The sequence below is a fragment of the Alosa sapidissima genome, chromosome 2 (assembly GCF_018492685.1).
Source record: "Alosa sapidissima isolate fAloSap1 chromosome 2, fAloSap1.pri, whole genome shotgun sequence".
NCBI classification, from domain to species: domain Eukaryota; kingdom Metazoa; phylum Chordata; class Actinopteri; order Clupeiformes; family Clupeidae; genus Alosa; species Alosa sapidissima.
The window spans coordinates 17,449,795-17,469,185 of record NC_055958.1 but is presented as its reverse complement, the minus strand read 5'-3'; the positions used below and the strand labels follow the sequence as shown (position 1 = coordinate 17,469,185).

Below are 19,391 nucleotides of genomic sequence, written 5' to 3'. Positions count from 1 at the left end.
TAGGCTTCCATTTCTTCCTTCAGGTCACTTCCCCCGTAATGTATGTGGTTCTAGCCGCTTCTTGAGGGTCTGTGGTGCATATGATTGACATGCAATCTAGCATTTTCCCCAGGGTCAGGAGTTTCTGCAGTATTTATAGAAGATTAGTCGAGATGAGAGATCTCATTTTTTCCACCTTACAATAATAAGAAATTCCCTTACTGCACTCATTCTCACGCTTAACAAAGCATTGGTTATTAACAAAGCAGACTTGCTCCCACCTATGAATTGCTGTGCTAAATTACTGTGTGTGTATGGGGGGTGGGGAGCGTCTAGTTTTAGCTTTAGATGGGGTGGGATAGGGGGACGATAATGTCTGTAGATTTTTTAGGACTTTGTGTATCTGTACTGTATACTGTAAATACTTTGTCTGTATTTTATTGCGCCATCTATCTGCCCAGGGACTACGGCCGGAAACTAGACATCTAATAATGTTTTTTGTGCACTGTCCCTGTTCAAATAAATACATTACAATTACAAAAGCTTTTTACTCTTCATCAAGTGACAACATTTATTTACATTACATGTTTTATTTTAAAAAAAGTACAAAACATCACTGTGAAAAGAAAAAACAGTCACAAGTTCAGTCGCACCAACAGATTTATCGGAGGTTATTATTCATTGAAAACATGTATTTAATACAATGTCTTTAACCCACTTTCATAAACAATGTCAACAGTTAGCTAGTTTGGCAGGTAGTCTGTCTATTCTTTAATATTAAGACTACACCCACTGAATAGAGATGCTCTTTTTGCATCCAGTCATAGATTACACAACTAATGTAGCACTCCAAATATTGCCTACAAAAATAATATCTATTGTTTTTCTGCTACTGTTATCTACATTTTCAACAGTTGAAATCACATGATGTTTATATTTTGTCCATTATAAAATTCCTACAAGGGTGTGAAATGTCACAGTATTCAGTCAAGTTTTGAATTAAGACAAGGCACAAACATATGCCATTGTCCAGAGGCATAGGATTACACAGCGTCCCCTGAAGAGTTGCAAATATAAGTAAAAGACACACAACTGAAAACAAAACAAGTGATGGTATGGGTCTATTTCAGCGACAATACTGAACACTAAATTCTGGATCACTAACAGAGTGGATACCTAGGAAATCAATAGTAAGCAGTTCTGTCGATGGGGGACAATGTAATTTTGTCCTTTCTGTTAGAGACATTTATCATGTAAGAAACAGTGCTGCCACGCAAATATTTAAGGTCCTGTTGGGTGTTGTAGAAGATGATCTTCTTCACTCTCTTCACTCACTGAGAGTTCACGCATTCCCATTTTCATCTTTCTTCTTAACCAACTGTAGAGAAAGCAGATACCAAAGATCCTTAACCCTCTCTGCAGGTACTGTGACAAAATCTCAGGTGTGATGTTAAGGAAACTTATTCTAAAGGAAATTAAAATTAGGCGGAATATACTTTACCTGTCCGTCCATAGACGCATAAGTTCTTACACTCCTCCTCTGACTCAAAACGGTTGTCATTGCCATCACAACCACCATACCAGAACTGTGCACAAGCATTGGCCTGTTTGTCATAATACCAGCGAATGACATACTCTCTGCAGCTGCCCTGACTCAAAGCCAGGTTACAACGAGCATCTGTGGGTAGTCTCTCTGATCAGGGAGAAAGCAGATTTAGTCAAAACACTGACAGTGTGTACAGAGTTAAGATTCATTTTCTTTGAGCCATTCAGTGAAAGTGGCGCGGGATAAGAATGCATTCAATTTCAGTGCATATACTTACGTGAAACCACTACAGGGGGTGTCTCTGGCTGTAAATATGTGGTGGACCCCAAAACTCCAGTTGATGATGCTGAAGATGAGGAGGATGAACTTGTTCTTTTGGAGAGGGTATCTTCCCTCTCAGAAGCGACTGGCTGTATAGGTTGAAGCGTCTTGTTCACAATAGCGATCTTGCCACGGTGTGGTAGGTCCAGATCTTCTCCCTCATAATAGTCATCCTCTTCATGGTCCTGTGGCAGATCATTAATAGACAATAATAGACAATAAACACTGATTATTGAGAAGAACTCAAAACAACTATTGATTTTTTGAAGCCTGTATGATGATTAGGATTGTGTTGCTTGTGACTGGTAAAGATGAAGGTTTGTGTACCTGGGCAGGGGCTGGGCCAGAGTTGATGGGGAGAGTGAACGTGTCTCCTCGGGCTCTGCTGTAGCTCTCAGGCGTGATGATTGGATTCTTCTCCACTGTCCCTTCCTCATGGTTATAGTTGCTCCCATAGCCATTGTTTCCATAGATACCATACCCGTTTTGTCCATTTGCATTTGTGCCATGACCATTGGCATAGCCATTAGTGACACGGTTGTAGATGAGGGCGCCATTTTCATCCTCACAGAACTGGCTCACAAGCTGCGATTCCAGAGCTAAACAAAGAAATAGAATATCAAGCTGAATATTGTGCAATCAATGCACTTCCACTGAAATACTTTTCATTGTTGTACATGGCCTCATATTTGTTAGGTCATATTAACACTGAAGGCCGCATGAAGCAGTGTGTGGATGTGTATCTAGGAAATGCGTAACTGTATGACACAAGGACTGTACACTAGTAGTTGTAGTAATTGTAGCAGTAGTAATAGTAGTAGTAGTAGAATTAATTTGTCCCAAATGGGGCAATTTCTTTTGCAGCAATAATACACACACACACAGACACACACACACACACACACACACACACACACACACACACACACACACACACACACACACACACACACACACACAGTGTCTCACAATGTGCAGTTGGCAGGGCCACTACCTGGCAGGGTGTTGAAGTCATCAATGAGGAACATGTGCTCGCTGTCTGGGTCTGAGGCGATCAGATTGAGCTCACGCAGGAACTCGGCCTGGGTCGGGTCTGAGCTGTTGACAATCCCCAGGGCGTACATCTCAATGTTGGCAGCATGAGCCTCCCGCACAGCAATGTCCAGCTTGACGGGCTCTCTCTTGTCGGTCTGTCCGTCTGTGATAACAATGGCCACTTTCCTGACACCAGTGCGGGTGCTGTAGAAGGCATCTTGGGTGGCTTTACGGATGGCAGTGCCAGTGTAGGTGCCTTCACCCATGTAGGGCATCTTCCTGATGGCCTGCTTGACGTCCTGCTTGGTCGTGTACCGTGCCAGGTTGAACTCCAGGTGGACGTCCAGACTGTAGAGAACCATGCCAATACGGGTTGCGTTTCTTCCCACAGTGACGCGGTCGACCAGCGCCGTGACAAAGTCTTTGATGATCTCGAAGTTCTCTGGGCCCACACTCTCTGAGCTGTCGATAACAAACACCAACTCCATGGGCCTCTCCTTGCACTTGATACCACATCCTGAAAATATGGGGGATAGAGAAGCATCTCATTATAGATAAGACTTCACGCAAAGACTTTTATGAATGTCATCTTTAACTCTGAATGGGCCTCACCGCAGATCTCCTTGATCAGTTTGATGATATCTTCCCGCTGAAAGGAATGGTATTACAGAGTTGGATGTTAGGGAAAAACACAGAAAAGCATAGCTGCCTTTCTAGGATTCAACATCTTGGTATTTAATACATCTTGTAGTTAATGGCTCAGACAACTTACAGTGAGTCCTACTTCTCCTTTTATTCCTGGTCTTCCCTGAGGTCAAGAGAACACATTAAAGGTCAATCAATAACACAGAAAACATGAACTGTGATTGGCAACTTTGTTACCACTTTTATAACTGTTGGCACTGGCTCTGTATTAACAACTCACATCCTCGCCAGGATGTCCTGGGTCGCCCATATCTCCCTTAACTCCTTTGTTTCCCCTCTCACCCTGCAGGCCTCTGTCACCCTGCATAGACCAGACACAGCACAGGTCATTACACAAAGGTTAAGATCAAGCAGCATTCCCAAACAGCTTGCGACAGGGTTCCCCATGAGTGTTCTCACCTTGGGGCCTGGGAAACCTTCTCCCGGTGGCCCCCTCGGCCCAGATACTCCCTGACTTCCCAGGTCACCCTAAAAAAGATAATTTAAAAAAACGTATGTTTATTACTCTCTCCTCCCTGTTTACACAGAGTTCACCACTAAATTACACCAGGAGCATAAAAACCATAGGTCACGGGCCACGTCTCTCTCTGTGTGATGAAGACCTTTATTAACATACCTTGGGGCCTTGCAAGCCTTCCCCTGGGGGTCCAGCAGGGCCCGAAGGGCCTGGTCGTCCAATAGTACCCTGAAACAGCGGGTGGGCAGGATTAATGAGGGAACACAGAGAAGAACTCTGCTGCTGCCATGGCAATGGAGATGAAGAGTCAAACATCTAAGACCTTCGGTCACCTCACTGCTGGATGTTTCTATATGTTATTACTATGACTGAAGACAGAGCCTTTTGTGTTGCTTTTTTCTGTAACAAGGAACTTGTTGCTTATAGAAATGTTACAAATGTTATGTTACTTTTACAAACTTTTAGCAAGTTTGATTTTTTGTGATACCTGTGGTCCTGGTAGCCCCTCCCCTGGAGGACCTGGAAGACCTGGCAGGCCTCGGAAGCCAACATCACCCTTTTGACAATAACACAATAACACACATTACTGTATTTCCCCAATGCACAAACTACCCACAGATACACACTAGTTCAAAGAGACTCTACAAATACATGATACATGATAAAATGCAGCAGTTGACATATCTTCTTTTTTTACAGTGATGTTACCTTAGGTCCTGGATAGCCAATTCCCTCAGGCCCAGGCTCTCCTGGAAGTCCAGGAAGACCAGGAGGACCCTGTGGACAAAGCATCTTATTTATTTGGATGCATTCTTCTCTCATAATGGTTCTGAAGGCAGAGAGGATGTGTGCATTCAGAGGGTCTCGTGTAAGAGCATTGTGCACTCACCATTGGACCAGGGAAGCCCTCCCCTTTGGACCCGAATGGGCCAGGTGGGCCAGGACCGCCACGATCACCCTGGTGTTCAAAATAAAAGTCGGTCACAGTCAGTCAATCACCAAGGCTGTCTTCCTATTAATCTATTCTACTGAGATATGTCCAGTGAATGTCATTGTCCATCTATGTCATGTTTGACATTATTTTCCTACCTTTGGACCTGGTAATCCATACCCAGTCTCACCCACGGGCCCAGAAGGCCCTTGCGGACCAACGTCACCCTATAGTAGGAAAAAGTGATGTCAGACTTTCACAATCTTTGCTGCCATTGAACTCCTCTGAGCTCTGTGAAAGCGTTCTGATTGTTGGCAGCAGGCCTATGGAATGAGTACTCGCTGACATATGTATTGCAAAAGCAGGATAAAGCCAGCGTGAGTTCATTACCTTAGCCCCTGCAATGGCACGTCCTGGCAGTCCCGGCATTCCAAGTCTTCCTGGCACACCAGGCTCTCCCTGTGAAATGGTTGTGTACAATTTTTAATCTTAGCTATGAGATGATTAAATAATACATCAACAGATGATTGCTGCTCCCTTATCATTATGGCAAGGGACAAACTAAAAGATAAATGTATTTGTTTGTTAAAAATTTGCTAAATAATTTCTTCATGCCCACCTTTGATCCAGAGGGGCCACTCATCCCAGGTGGTCCAGTCAACCCTCGGACACCACGCTGCCCTTGGTCTCCCTAGGAAATAACACAGGGCACATCAACACCATGCAACCCACTGCTTTTTAGGGCACATCCCTGATACAGTAATAACATAAATCATAGTGGCTTCATACCTTTTCACCCTGGATGCCAACTCCTGCTGCTCCCTCTGGGCCTCTGATACCAGGAAGCCCAGGCTCACCCTGCAAAACATAAGGTTAGATAAGATTTTACCATCCTATGCTAATGGTAAATGATAGGTAGTGTTGGCATATTCTTTTAAATATTGTGCTGTGAACAACAATTTCCATTTGCTGAAAGTGGGAAGCAACTGGGTTTCCTCATCAAGAACAGACTGATGCATTTTTCAGTAGCCCTATCACAAAAAACTATTATGAGCAAAACAGAGGATGAAAGTTGGCATCGAAACTCACCTTCTGTCCAGGAGCGCCATCTTCTCCAGGAAGCCCAGGTAACCCTCCCAACCCGGCGGCGCCCGGCTCTCCCTATAGAGCAGTGGGAGGTTAGAAATCTCATATTCGCAGGGAAAGTCAATTAAGATGTGAAATTTAGTTTGCCAATCTATTAAAACTGAGACAGAGCTGTTAGAGCTGAGGCTTTACCTTTGCTCCAGGCTCTCCAACCCCCCTCTCACCAGGAGCTCCAAATTCTCCTGGCAGGCCTTGGTCACCCTATCAAGTAGAAGACACCCAGAAAGACAACAGGGTTAGGTGAGCACTATTTTGAAGAAGCTCTTTTGCGCCTTTGTATGTATGACAATCGGCTAGAGATGAGTAGAGTCCAACTTCAAGGCCTAGAGGTTGCTTGGAGTCATGCATTATTGTAATGCTTGAATAGGTGTGACATTACATAAAACATTCACATTCAGTGTTGCAGAAGTATTATATAACTAGACTGGAATAAAAGATGTTACCTTAGGCCCAGGTAAGCCTTCTCCTGGTGACCCTCTACCTCCTGGTGGACCTCTGGGACCCTCTACACCCTACAAATAGGAAATCAGGGAAGAGTATTAAAACTGGTGGCTAATAAATGAAGCGAGTGAAGCCTTAGCCAAGCACAAAAAAAATGCTTGAAAAAAGATGTGTCTCTTCCCTCCATCCATTAACTTAGGCCTATGTGGTACCAAGTTGAATCTACATACACTTTGAGCTCGTCATGAGCTATTCAAATTTCACAGTAAACTATTTTAACATTCAAATAGGCATATATCTCTAAGATTGAGACCACAATGAAAATGTCATGCAAAAGCAGCAACATGTTCTAGTGGCCTTCTGGCATCCTCTGCTACACAAGTACAAACAGGACCGGCAGCCCTTAGCCTCGAAAGTTGATTTATATTACTGGTTGAACTTCCATTACATTTTCTTGATGCAATGATGGTATCCCATAGAGAGGGGAATCCAGAAAACTCAATAGTTCATAGTCACATGATTATTTAGATTTTTATATAGAAAATAAAGGCTTTGTGCATTTTAAAGCACTCATACTTAGATCGATAGATTGATATTGAATATTATGGAGATGTTTAGAATGAAAAAGAGATTTTGAAAGATTTTAAAATGAAGACCCATAGCGCCCTCTATTGGCTAGCCGCCACTGCAAAGACTTTTGAAATGGCATCCTGTGAAAATCAACAGGATAGGAAGTAGTAGGCCTATTCATATTGTTTTATTAGCTTCTCTGGACAGGTTGCTAAGTCCTAGTTGTTTGTCTGCTCAGTTACAAGACAGTTATTGCTGATAGCAAACAAATGCTTATAATTATTTGTTTTTGTGTTACAAGGCCAGCTACAGCAACAAACAAGTATAAAGAGCCACTTATAAAGGCTTTGTGAAGTTTGTAAGACTGGCTTGTGCCAGAGTTGCCGTTTCGGAACAGGTAGGCTACTTTATATGTAGCCTGCTAAGCACACATAGTAAGTGAAACACTTTCTTTAGACTGAAAGATTAGAACATAAACATAATCAATTGTCTGAAATCAGTTGCAAAATTATACAGACTCACCTTCTCACCTTGGATACCAACACCAGGAAGCCCTGTAGGCCCAGGAAAACCAGATGGCCCAAGTTCTCCCTGCACATCAAACATAAATTCTCAAACATCAGCAGGCAGATTTTTCATAGTCACAGTACAGCCTATCACAAACAGCCCAAGCTATTGCATGGACCTCTACTGGGCATTGCTATTTAGCTAGTCGTGGTAGTTATGAGAAAGGTTGGTAGGTTTCAAATGATATCTTGTGCATATGCTAAGTTGTAATAGTTGAGCAATAGTATTAGAACACTATTGTAATCAGTGCAGAGGTGTTGAGACCCATTCCACTTACCAAGTTCACTTAAGTCATATAAGTTGACTGCTGTTGGTCTCAAGCTTTAGTAAACTGAGATGTTAAATACTAGCCTAACACAGGAGAATGAAGGATCAAATGGCTTAAAACCAGCAGACAGGTGTTAAGAGATTGTCTGACAGGTGTTGAGACTTTCCCCTCTTCAACACATCTTTTCCCACAGCAACCAGATCCTTGCCAGCCCTTCCCAGCGACTCCCAGCCCCATTCTCCCAGAAGACTTCCTTAGCAGGGTCCCATGTGTAATTGCAGGGCTATTCATTACTTCATTAGCTCTTTTGTGGAGCAGACATGGCATGGCGGTGAGAATGGCATTCAGTAGCTGATGTATTTACTGCCTACCTTTTCCCCTTTGATTCCAATGCCCGACTGTCCACGGGGCCCCTTCGGCCCCTCCACTCCACGGTCTCCCTGCCAGACAAAAGAGAGGTCATCAGCTTTCTCTCAATTCCAGCCCTACACCCCCAATCCCTGCATACCCACCCAGCCACCATCATTGTACATCTCCAATCTCTGGCTGGTAACTGTATGAACCTGTTCAGAACTTTATTTGCTTTTGTGTACATACATTGTATTGTTGTAACCCTGTCATCATTTGTCAGTATAAATTGCATTGTGGAGTCTACATTTCCGCTGTTAATAATGGTGTTGTAAGACCTACTCTATCTTTATTTCCTCAGGCTGTGTGCCACACCTCACTATTTGTTATCAAGGCAGAAGTCTTCAAGAGGTTCAAGAGGAACACCACTAGAGGTTGTGGTTACTGCCTCAACAGTGATCAGAAACAATGAAACCTAGATACACAGATGGTAGCTCGCTAAATTCGAGGGATTTGATCTTGCCCATAGAGTTAATCTGACCTTTTTTGGTTTTCTGAGGAAGAGGAGTTCCCTAGAAGTTGTGGGTTCAGCCCTGACAGCTGTTGAACTGCCTGAGGACTTGATGTGATGTTTATGGTTCCAACATGGGACTTATATCAAATGTTAAGCACAATTATGCTAGGCATAGATGTAAAGGCATTCCTGAGAAACTGCATTTCTCTTTGAAGTTAATGAAAGTGTATTACCCATACATTATGGGCATTTATGAAAGATGTGGGTATTAAATAGCTACCCAGCCGGCACACGACCGACCTTCAACGTTGAAATATAGGGGAAATAACGTCAGTTGTTGCGTCAATGTTGAAACAATGTTGAAACAATGTTTAATGCTAAATGGTTGTAAAAGGGTATGTAGACAAACATTGAAACAACGTTGGTTGTAAAAAGGTCAAGAAAATCAATGTTGAATTATAGGTGAAATAATGTCAGTTGTTGTGTCAATGTTGAAACACTGTTTTAATGCTAATTGTAAAATGTTGACAAATGGTTGTAAAATAAGAAATCAAGGAAATCAGCACCAATGTTGAAATGGCGGATGTTGAAATAATGTTGCGATATCAACGTTGATTCAATTTGCAAATCCAACACATAATTCAACGTTGATTCACCCGTTATAATGTTTTTTTTAAAACGTTTATAATGTTTATTTACCGTTGAATCAATGTTGAAATGCCAGCAGGCTATTGTTATAACAACACCTTCTAAGACCCCTTTCATCAGTGCACATTGGTGTTGCACAGTAAATGTGTTAAGGTTGTTGCTGCCATTCAAATCACAATTCACCTCACATGTTTTGGCATGGGGGACTTGTACTGTTTCTACCAGCCCAGGCATGCATGGCCATATAAACAGCACAAAGGGAAACATTTGTAGAGGATTGTGAGCAAGTCTTGTCAGATGCAGCATTAATGTAAATGTAAATAACATAGTTACATAACAGAAGGAAGTCATTCTAAAAACAAATCAATCATTATACAGTATTTGACCTCTCTCTGTGCTTTGGATTGAATCAGTGCTGTGGTTAAGACTGCGAGGAGGAATAATGAACTGAATTCCAAACTATTCATGTTTCTCAAAGCATCCTGTGAGTATACAGTGGCAGTCTATCTGTAATATGAAAGACTGAGGTGGTTTTTACCAACTTTTACAAATGAGCCTCCATGTTCATGCCCCCAGAGTGTACAGTAGCACTATACCTGCCTGCCAGCTCTAGCTGTTGGCTGCAGCAACTCGAGCTAGGTAGAACCGATTGTTTTCGTACCAACACAGTACTCGGTGACCTTGGGAAATCTCTTAATACAACTCCTAAAATATCAGATATGTGTCCTGTATTTGTGATTTTGGCCCTGTTTACCTTTGGTCCTGGAAAGCCCTCTCCCTGAGGTCCTTTTTCGCCTTGAACACCCTGTGGCCCTTGAGGCCCCTGTGGAATAAGTCACATCACATAGTGTGAACAGGGCACATTTAGGATCAGGAAATACAAACAAATTCTTTAGAAGTAATTAGCGTTAACTTAAAGAATAACTGCATAATAATCAGTCTCAAGCTGTTCACGGTTAGATGGCATGGCAGGCATACTCACAGGTGGGCCTGGCTCGCCGATCCCCTGAGGCCCAGGAGGTCCTGGTCTCCCCTGGAAACCTAGGTCACCCTATTTAGACAATAAAGAGCATCTATGACAAAGAGCTTTGTGACCAGTCCTCTTAAAGGAATTATCCGGAGTAAAATGCACTTTAGATCAATTTACGGATGATTGGGAGTACATACGTTGAGTTGACATCCAAATCATGTCATTTGGATGTGTTTTGAGAAAGTTCGATGTTACAGTTTTTAGTCAAAACTTGTTACCGTGGAAGTGAGAAGGGCATATTATTTCGCCGCTACAAAACGCTATTTTTATACCTCTTCTACAGTTCCAAACAACATTACACTTACGTGGTAGTGAGTAGAGGGTCCCTAAAGCCAAACCGAAGTATCCCAAGGTCTTTATGTGGTCGGATAGAGAGTCCAGAATAAATTTCATCAAGCCAGTACCTTTCCGGAAATGTTGTCATCTTTGCTGCCATCTTTAGGGGAAAGTCCGTAGGAGTCGATTGCCAAGTGTGCTCTGGAAATTCACAATTTCGTCGCGTCACCGTTTAAAAAAAAACAAAAAAACATAGTCCAGTCCATACAACTTCATTTCAATTTCAAAAGAAATACTGGACTATGTTTTTTTTTTTTTTTTAAACGGCAACGAAATTGTGAATTTCCAGAGCACACTTGGCAATCGACTCCTACGGACTTTCCCCTAAAGATGGCAGCAAAGATGACAACATTTCCGGAAAGGTACTGGCTTGATGAAATTCATTCTGGATCTAAAGTGCATTTTACTCCGGATAATTCCTTTAATCCCGTTACAACTGTTGCTGGGCAATTCCACAGAAAATGGACTTTCTGTCACATCCATAACGCCAGTGAAATGCCTTGGCATTTGTATGATGTGAATGATAACATTCATTTTTTGTGCATTTTTTCTCATGTACATTCTTCAGCCAAAAATAGCAAATGCTCAAATTTTATGTAATTATTCACATCATACCATACCATCACATTTTATTGGCGTTATGGATGTTACAAAAAATGTAATTTTCCATGGAATTGCCCTGGTGTAAAAAAACAAATGATATGTGAATATGGTTGGAAAACCTACCTTTGGTCCAGGTAGACCAATCCCATTCTCTCCCTGCAATCCAGGTGGGCCAGCAGGGCCTCGCTCCCCCTGAGTGGACGGCCAATAATACACAAACTCAGAATATATCAGAATATAACAAGTTAAGAGGCACAGATGCTTATTTGTGAACAGTATGGTAATATAACATTAGTTAGAAACAAGTGTTTCTATCAACACAGGATTCTCTAGCTTTCAGAGAAGTTGTTAAACATTGGGGGGATTATAATGTACATGCCTTACAGGTATATGTGTAGGCGTAAAGGTAATTATATATTTGACATCCTCTAAGGTGTGTAATTTTGCATGTGAATGGAAATAGTAAATCATTCTGCAGTTGTTTGGACTGTTGACATCAGGTTTAGTACAAATCTGTAGAACAAGCCTCTGAAAGAGTATGAAAGACAGTTCATCGATTTAAATAATTATTCTATATAATTATATTCTATCCTCATCACATGTGCAGTAAGCATTTGATTGTCAGTATGCATTTTGGATAACCAAAAGTCCTATGGGGAGTTTCCATAGGCATTTTACAAAACGCATGAGCATACCTTGGCAAATAATAGCCTAAAGCACTCATATTTTCATTCTATATTGATCTACTTTTGCACACAGCTTCACAAGACCCGGTGCTAGGGCTCAGTTGTGTTTCTAAGTGATATCAAGTGACCTAGAGGGCTGAAATGTGGTCAGTTCCGGCAGAAAGAAAAAACTATATTCTAGCCTCTGTAACTCTGTGTCAGTACATCACACAGTTATTGTTTCCTAAGAAAACTACAGGTTCTCAGCTTTCTATAAAGGTCAAACATTTGATGGTAGGCCCCAAAAGAGGTGGGAACAATGCCCTCGTAATTAGGCACAGTGCGATTTCAGGCAAAAACTTGAAATGTGTATTGGAATTCATGTGGTTAATATTTGGCCCGCTGATAGCAGCAGGTAATATAGATGCTCATCAGGGCAGTAGTCTTGAGATGTACTTACATGATAATTTCAAACATTATCTATTTGTCCGATTAATGGTGATGGTGGTCATGTTACCCAGATATTACCAGATATCTGCTAAAAATAAGTAGTAAAGTAGTATCTCACACATTTGGTTACAAAGCACTAACTTTTGTCTACCTTAACACACACACTATGCTATAGTCTAGTCCCCAAACAGTTAGTTATTTAATATTTGAGAATGAGCCAAGTCTATTGATCCAGACCAGAAAGCATTGAACCCCAAATCATGCCAAACAAAAGAGGTATTATCAATTCCTAGCTAGTATTACCAGCACAAAAAAGAGTAAAGCAGGTATTATATAACCTGCATTTCCATTATGTATATTTGCACAATCAAGGCAGAAAGTAAAGATTATTACAATGCTCATTAACATGTAGTGAAGACTTTTCAACTAAATCTTTCAAACCAAAACACAAAAGTCATTGAAAATGTCATGTCAAACTCATCAAAGCACAAAACTAAAAACGATCTGACCACTAGTGTAAACACACTAAAATAACTACCAAGCGCCAGGCCCCCAACAGGTCTCGGTTTTCTTCCCCGAGGTAGTGCTAACACTCGACTGTCTCCCACTGTGGGCTCTCTAGGCTGAGAGCGCCCACAGCTCTGTTGTCTAAGCGGAATTCCAGTTTAAGCATGCCTGACAACAGCATTGAGAGCCTGTGACAGCAGAGAACCTGCGCCTGATGAATGGCAGGATAAATAGTCAATTTTGCCACTCAATGTTGTCCGAGCAAAATTTACAGGCTCATTCTAGGCTAAGTAGGACATCACAGATCCTATAGGTGACATTTAGCCTACGTATTACCTGCATTCTTGTGAGTGGTATTTGTTTTTGGTATCATTTTTCTTCAGAACACCTGCATGTAATCATGCTGAAGGATAATGTATTTATTTTCTTGTAAGGACAAGTTACGGCCATGACAAACTGCAGACAATCTTTTGTGACACCCTATAAAGATGAGGCTACTGCTGTAGGCACTATCCCACTTACATGCAGAAAGAGGACCCTTGCCTCTTGGAGATACAGTACATCAGTCATAGGGCCATGAACGCATTCACTTTTCGGTGTTCGGCTAACATAGCGGGATTATTTTTGGCCCAAAGCCAGTGGATTTCAGGGGTGCCAATTACACGAGACTGGAAATGACCCTGCGACCACAGAACACTGGTGCTTCCGTTTCTATGGTTGCGCAGCGGAGAGCTAGCGTGCTGCAGTGTCTGTGTCTGTTTCTTCCAAGTGCAACGTGTAATTACCGATGTGGCATATGGGATAAAAACACAGAAAACAAAAACCACAAACCTTCTTTCCCTGTATTCCCTCAGGTCCAATGTCACCCTGTGGGCCTGGTAAACCCTGTGTGGGAATTCCAGGAAAGCACAATTTAGAATTACTCAATTCTCCACAGTATAGTAGATGCCTGTGTAAGTTAAACTCTGCTATGGTATTCTCTATTCTCTAAGGGTTGTTATTTTAAGAAGTCACATCTAGCCACAATGTTGTTTCCACAGGTGTAGATAGTACTTTTTTTATCCTCGGTATATCTGTGCATACCTGTAGTCCTCTGGTTCCTCTTGTGCCAACAGGCCCCTCAGGTCCCTGTGAGGAAATTTAACATGATGAAATCTGAAATGCTACTGAAACGTTCTCTCAAAATGTGAGAAGGACAACAATAACTCAGTCCTTGTAACAGAATACTCACCCTGTCTCCTTTGATTCCAGGAGTTCCGCATTCACCTCGCTCTCCCTGCACAATTGATTGCAGTTTTAGTTATACACAACAAAACACTGAGACAGGGCATTCACAGTGATGTGACACACTGACGTACTGAGCCACAAGAGGAAAAAAGATTAATCACTGCTCAGATTACGTACCTTATCTCCCTTGTAACCAGGTTTGCCCTAGAGACAGACAGGCAGCAAGACAAAACACAGATAGATAATTCATAATCAATTCAGAGTAAATGCTTTTAAAAAGAAAAAGAAGAGGAAGAAGAAGACAAAGAAGAAGCAGAAGAAAATAATAATTGTTTTGTGTCTGGCCAGTGACGAGTCAGACATGATAGATTTCTCCCCAGGTATGTTGACCTCTCACCTCTGCTCCTTCTCGACCGGAAAGTCCCGGAATCCCACCTTCACCCTGAGTGGAAGAGGAATCAGTATTGAGTGATGCACGTGCAGTCATTCATCATGGCCATGTCTTAATGACAGGCTGGCCGTGCTGCTGCACCAGTGGCTACTTGTCACCTTTTTTTTTACGGAAACATGACATGGTCAGTGTCACAAAACAATAAACGACAGCAATGCTCTGGAATTCCACAACTCTAGATGAATTTACAGCTGTAATGGAGATGGATTAGTGACCTTTTGTCCTTTGAGTCCGGGGGCGCCATCGTCACCTGAACGACCCTTTTTGCCCTGTGGAGGTAAGAGGAGAGGCTTGAGCAGACCGGATCAGAAACAAGATGACTGAAATCTAACATTCGTCTGAGACCATTACCTCATCTTTGCATAAGGTGTCTGACAAAATCCCATATAAGGTCATGTTACCTGACCTCACATTTCCACATGGATGAAGCCTCTCTCTCTGAGGCACATTGTGCTGTACTTTAATAACATTAGTAGTGACAGAGAGAGTGACAGAGAAAGCTCCCTCATCTATCTCAGCTGTCTGTGTGTAAATAGGTGATATGGAAGGGGAGTAGAAGCTCTACCCAGTCCACGTCATCTCTGACCTGATGACTACACCCTGGTCTGTGATTACAGGCCAGTCAGAAAGAGAAAACAGTCCAACAAGAATGTAGTGAAAGTCAGAATAATAGCAGAGTGTGTAAGTATAGGTTTGAACTTGGGGCATGGATAGGTTAGGAGGACCAGTGACTAGGCATGTTTCTGCCTGGTCAGGAGCAAGAGGTCATTGGATTGAACGGCACCTGGGTTGACCATGACAACTGTAATCCATCAGGACGGCTGGTTTCTGGCCATTAACGTAATAAGAGCATCCTAATGGCAGCCTGTGAGTTACAGCTCTAAGAATGCTCGGCATAGTTCTGCACCTGGTCAATAACCATGAGGTGATTGTTCCAGAGCATTGACGCAAGTGATCATTACATCGACTGATCTTGCATCTGATACTTTGTGTCTTTTCTTCTCAGTAGCTGTGGGAGAAGACAGAGACAGCCGTCAGTGTTATTTATGATGGTAACAAAGCCTTGTTTTATTGGCAGAGGAGACCTTTACTAGGGGCCCCCTCAGCGTCTCCATGGGGGACGCATTCTGCTGTGAGTAAATGTGTCGCTCTCGGACCAATGAGGAATGAGCTTGGGGTTCTCGCTCTGTGAGAAGTGTGGAAGTGGATAAACCGTGAAACATGCAAATTTCCCCTGTATCTGAGGCGACATTTTTAGCCTGTATCGTGGAGAAAAAGAATAAATCTGGAAGTCGCCTCAAACCTTTCAGGCAACATTCACCCAGAGGGAGACAGTCAGTCGGAGCTGGGGGTGGGTGGGAGATGGTGGGATCGCAAGACAGCAATTATCCCGACTTTCACAAAGTATGCACTTACCTCTAAATGTCAGACCCTAGCCAGTTCCTCTCTGAAATTTCCCAAAGAATTCATGCCCTTGGGTAAAGATCACCTGTCCTCTAATGATTCCGAGGAGCGGGAATGTGATGATTTAAAAAAGTATAAAGAATTCTTTCATTAGGAGGTTAAACTCACCACTGGACCACTGGGCCCCCTCTCTCCCTTCTCACAAGTACACGTCTGGGCCAAAGGACACTGGAAATATTGGAAATTAAAAATGATTCCACGCACTGATGTTTACTATAACATTAAAAACATATCACAGTCCAGATATTTTATTGAGGGTCTAATAAAGTACTTACCCCATCCTCAGCCAATTCAGCCTATTTGAAAGAAGAAAATAGGACAATAAAAATAAGGTATCATTTTTCAGATACACAAAATTACAGGAAAGAAATAATAATTTACAGTTGTGGGTGATTAATTACAAACAATATGAATAGCTTGAATTACAATTCTAATGCTTGTACAATCATGCATGTGACAAATAAATTATATATGACTATGAATATGTACTTGTTTAGGCTCTTATCACTGTCGGGGAATACATACATACAGACATACATTTTAACACCCAATTAAGCAATTTGTGCTAGCAAATTCTACAGGCTGGGGTTTGCAAGGTATGTGATCCCAAGACATGTCAAGTCCTGAACTTTGTTATACTAAATTTCACTCTGTCTTTGTTATGAAAACACTGGTCTGCAAATTCAAGACATGCATGGAATACAATGAACGAAACAGAGATCTGAGGGGATATTCTGAGGGAGACCAGTGCTCAGACGACCACACAAAGGCCTGTGTACTTGTTTTAAATGACAAGTGCAGAAAGATGGAGCTCACAGCTTAAGAGATAGAAATTCAAAAACCCTCAGAAACAGAAAGACTCTTTACACATGGATGGTAGGTATTTTCAGCTGAAAAAACACTAAGTGGGCTCCATGCAGGTTTTGTGTTATAATTGCAAACCCTTGTAGGGAATGTAGGGAACAAACCCCCATCACACTGATTTGTAACCAAATACTAATAATTACTGAGGAATGTTTGGCTGGACCATTAGCATTGGAGCTCTTTGGTTGCAATGTCTTATGGATCCTATTAAGTACTTTATAGATCTACCTAGACTGACCTAAACCTAGAAAGGCCAGAGAAATAGGAAAAGTTAACCAAACTTTACTCACAATCTCTGTGAGGATCTTCTCGACAATGTCCTGGTCTTGGAGGTTGTAGAGAAAGCGTGAAGCGGGCGAGCTGGCCAGTAGACGCAACTGGGCCACGTTGGCCGGCTCATTGGCAGTGCGTGTAATGCCCACCATAAAGAACTTCACCCCCTGGTTTTTGGCGTCAGCCGTGGCCGAGAAGATGTCTGGGTTGCGTGGGTGCGACACGCCGTCGGTCAGCATCACTGCCACCTTGATGGCGGCGGGTCCTGACTCGGCCTCGAACATCTTGGTCATGTTGGTGATGGCGTAGGTTGAGTAGGTTCCGTGGCCGATGTAGGCGATGGGCAGGATGCGCGTCCTGAAGTTGTCGATGCCGCGCCACTGGCTGAAGGTCTGCTCGATGAGCACGTGACTGCTGTACTGCAGCAGGGCCACCTTGCCACTCAGCCTGCGGCCCGTCTTGAGCCGAATGCTGGGCAGCTTTTCGGCCACATCAATGGCGAAACGCTTCTCCTTCTCATGGTTCTCTTTAGCGCTCTCCGAGCTGTCCACCAAGAAGGCCAGCTCCACGCTGCAGTCCTCATCCAGTATGGCTTCTGAGGAGACCACAGAACACAGCTCTATTGATGTGCATCCATGCAGTAGATTTCAGTCACACTGTATATGGCACTGCTGTGAATGACTATTACCACATAAAATAGGAGCTGTAATTGGCCTCATCAGAGGATGTATACAGCTTTTCAAATGCATCAGAGGTTTGAGTTGGATCAAAGAAACTTCAGTGATGCGGCAACTCCAGGGCAATAAGTAACTACAACACTCATTAGGTTGTGCTTGAAGAGCTGGTTACAAAGCTGCATACTGCATACTGCATACTGCATACTGCATACTGCATACTGCCATATTAGGATTCAGTTGCATCTCTACTCTCTACTCTACATCATTACATTGACACACTCTGCATTGCTTTCACAGTCATGGTGGTAACAGTGTGAGGAGTCAAAGTCCAAATTGATCTACCATTTTCCACACACATCACTTCATAAGACATAAAATAAGTTACTGCTGTATGTGGGTCAATATAAATCACCCAGACGTGCTAAAAGGAAGGTTCAAAACAGCCCTTCGGGCCTGATAACATGAAAGACACGATAGATCTAGAGATTAGATCAACATAGCACTGTGAGCTGAAAGTCAAGTGCTCCCAGTGAAGTGTTTGATTCCAGTCGTCATATCATGTTTAACATCTTATAGTTTTGCCTTGCCCTGTAATCAAGTGGTACTGATTTCTCTAGACTCAATACTACATATTCACACAGGAATAAATTGCTTATTATAACCCTTATGAGACCATCAAATTCATTGAGAGATATATTGAAGCCCACGAGCCACAAGTCTCTGCATGTTTTTACCTTTTCCACTTTGGAGTGTCTGCACTGCGTTTTCAGTCAGATATTTGGTCCTTATCCTCCAGGTCCCTGGTCTGTCCCCATAGTGATCCTGAGCCAGAACACCCAGCCCTGCCAGGAGCAGGAGCCCAGTCAGAGTGTGGGGCATCATCTATCGCTCTGGTGTGGAGGAAGATTCACATTTAAATGCATATGAATGGGTTTCAATTATACACATTACATTTTTATGATTTTACACAAAAGAGCAGAATTAACTTCATGCAGTGTTACATGTAGTAAAAAGATTCACTGCAATAACTAGCAATCCTGTGGCAACCCTGACATGTCAAGACAGGTGCTGAGGAAGCTTAACTAGCGTCAAATATTCCATTTGACAAAGCCAATTGAGGTTCTGCATCAAAGATAACAATCTCCAGAGACGGAGCGAGACTAGACTCACTGTGGACCCCTCCTAAAGCCCCGGGGGTGCGCTGCAGATCCAGGTGCGCAGGTCCTTTGTTTGTGGCGCGCGATGAGCGAGGTGCGGGGGCAAACAGACAGGCAGAGTGTCAGTGAATCAGACAGAGAGAGACAGACAGAGAGAGAGTGAAAGATGATAAGGATGATGCCTGTCAGCTCCCTGAGTATGCCGTAGCCA

The 19,391-nt window shown here is 42.7% G+C and overlaps 1 protein-coding gene across 1 annotated transcript; it reads right to left on the bottom strand.

The window, feature by feature from the left end:
- Nucleotides 1–601: 601 nt before the first annotated feature.
- On the bottom strand, nt 602–19,391 carry col28a2a (collagen, type XXVIII, alpha 2a). The gene is made up of 36 exons (XM_042084585.1): nt 19,194–19,391; nt 18,758–18,913; nt 17,364–17,941; nt 16,485–16,505; nt 16,318–16,377; nt 14,961–15,014; nt 14,692–14,736; nt 14,472–14,498; nt 14,299–14,343; nt 14,151–14,195; nt 13,899–13,952; nt 11,569–11,637; nt 10,459–10,527; nt 10,231–10,299; nt 8,338–8,406; nt 7,654–7,722; nt 6,564–6,632; nt 6,253–6,321; nt 6,064–6,135; nt 5,764–5,832; nt 5,594–5,665; nt 5,365–5,433; nt 5,133–5,201; nt 4,933–5,001; nt 4,752–4,820; nt 4,531–4,599; nt 4,203–4,271; nt 3,986–4,054; nt 3,807–3,887; nt 3,654–3,689; nt 3,494–3,530; nt 2,841–3,398; nt 2,174–2,445; nt 1,803–2,031; nt 1,481–1,672; nt 602–1,357 (listed from the first exon to the last, which is right to left on the bottom strand). Exons 2-36 carry the CDS (start codon nt 18,903–18,905, stop codon nt 1,350–1,352), a joined length of 3,669 nt encoding a protein of 1,222 aa, XP_041940519.1. The 5' UTR covers nt 18,906–18,913; nt 19,194–19,391; the 3' UTR covers nt 602–1,349.

Coding starts and splice junctions, on each gene's coding strand:
- col28a2a (XM_042084585.1), bottom strand. CDS start 18,905: ATGATGCCCCACACTCTGACTGGGCTCCTGCTCCTGGCAGGGCTGGGT. Junction 15,015..16,317: donor GGGGGCCCAGTGGTCCAGTG/GTGAGTTTAACC, acceptor TTACCTCCACAG/GGCAAAAAGGGTCGTTCAGG. Junction 4,821..4,932: donor AGGGCTTCCCTGGTCCAATG/GTGAGTGCACAA, acceptor CTTTGTCCACAG/GGTCCTCCTGGTCTTCCTGG.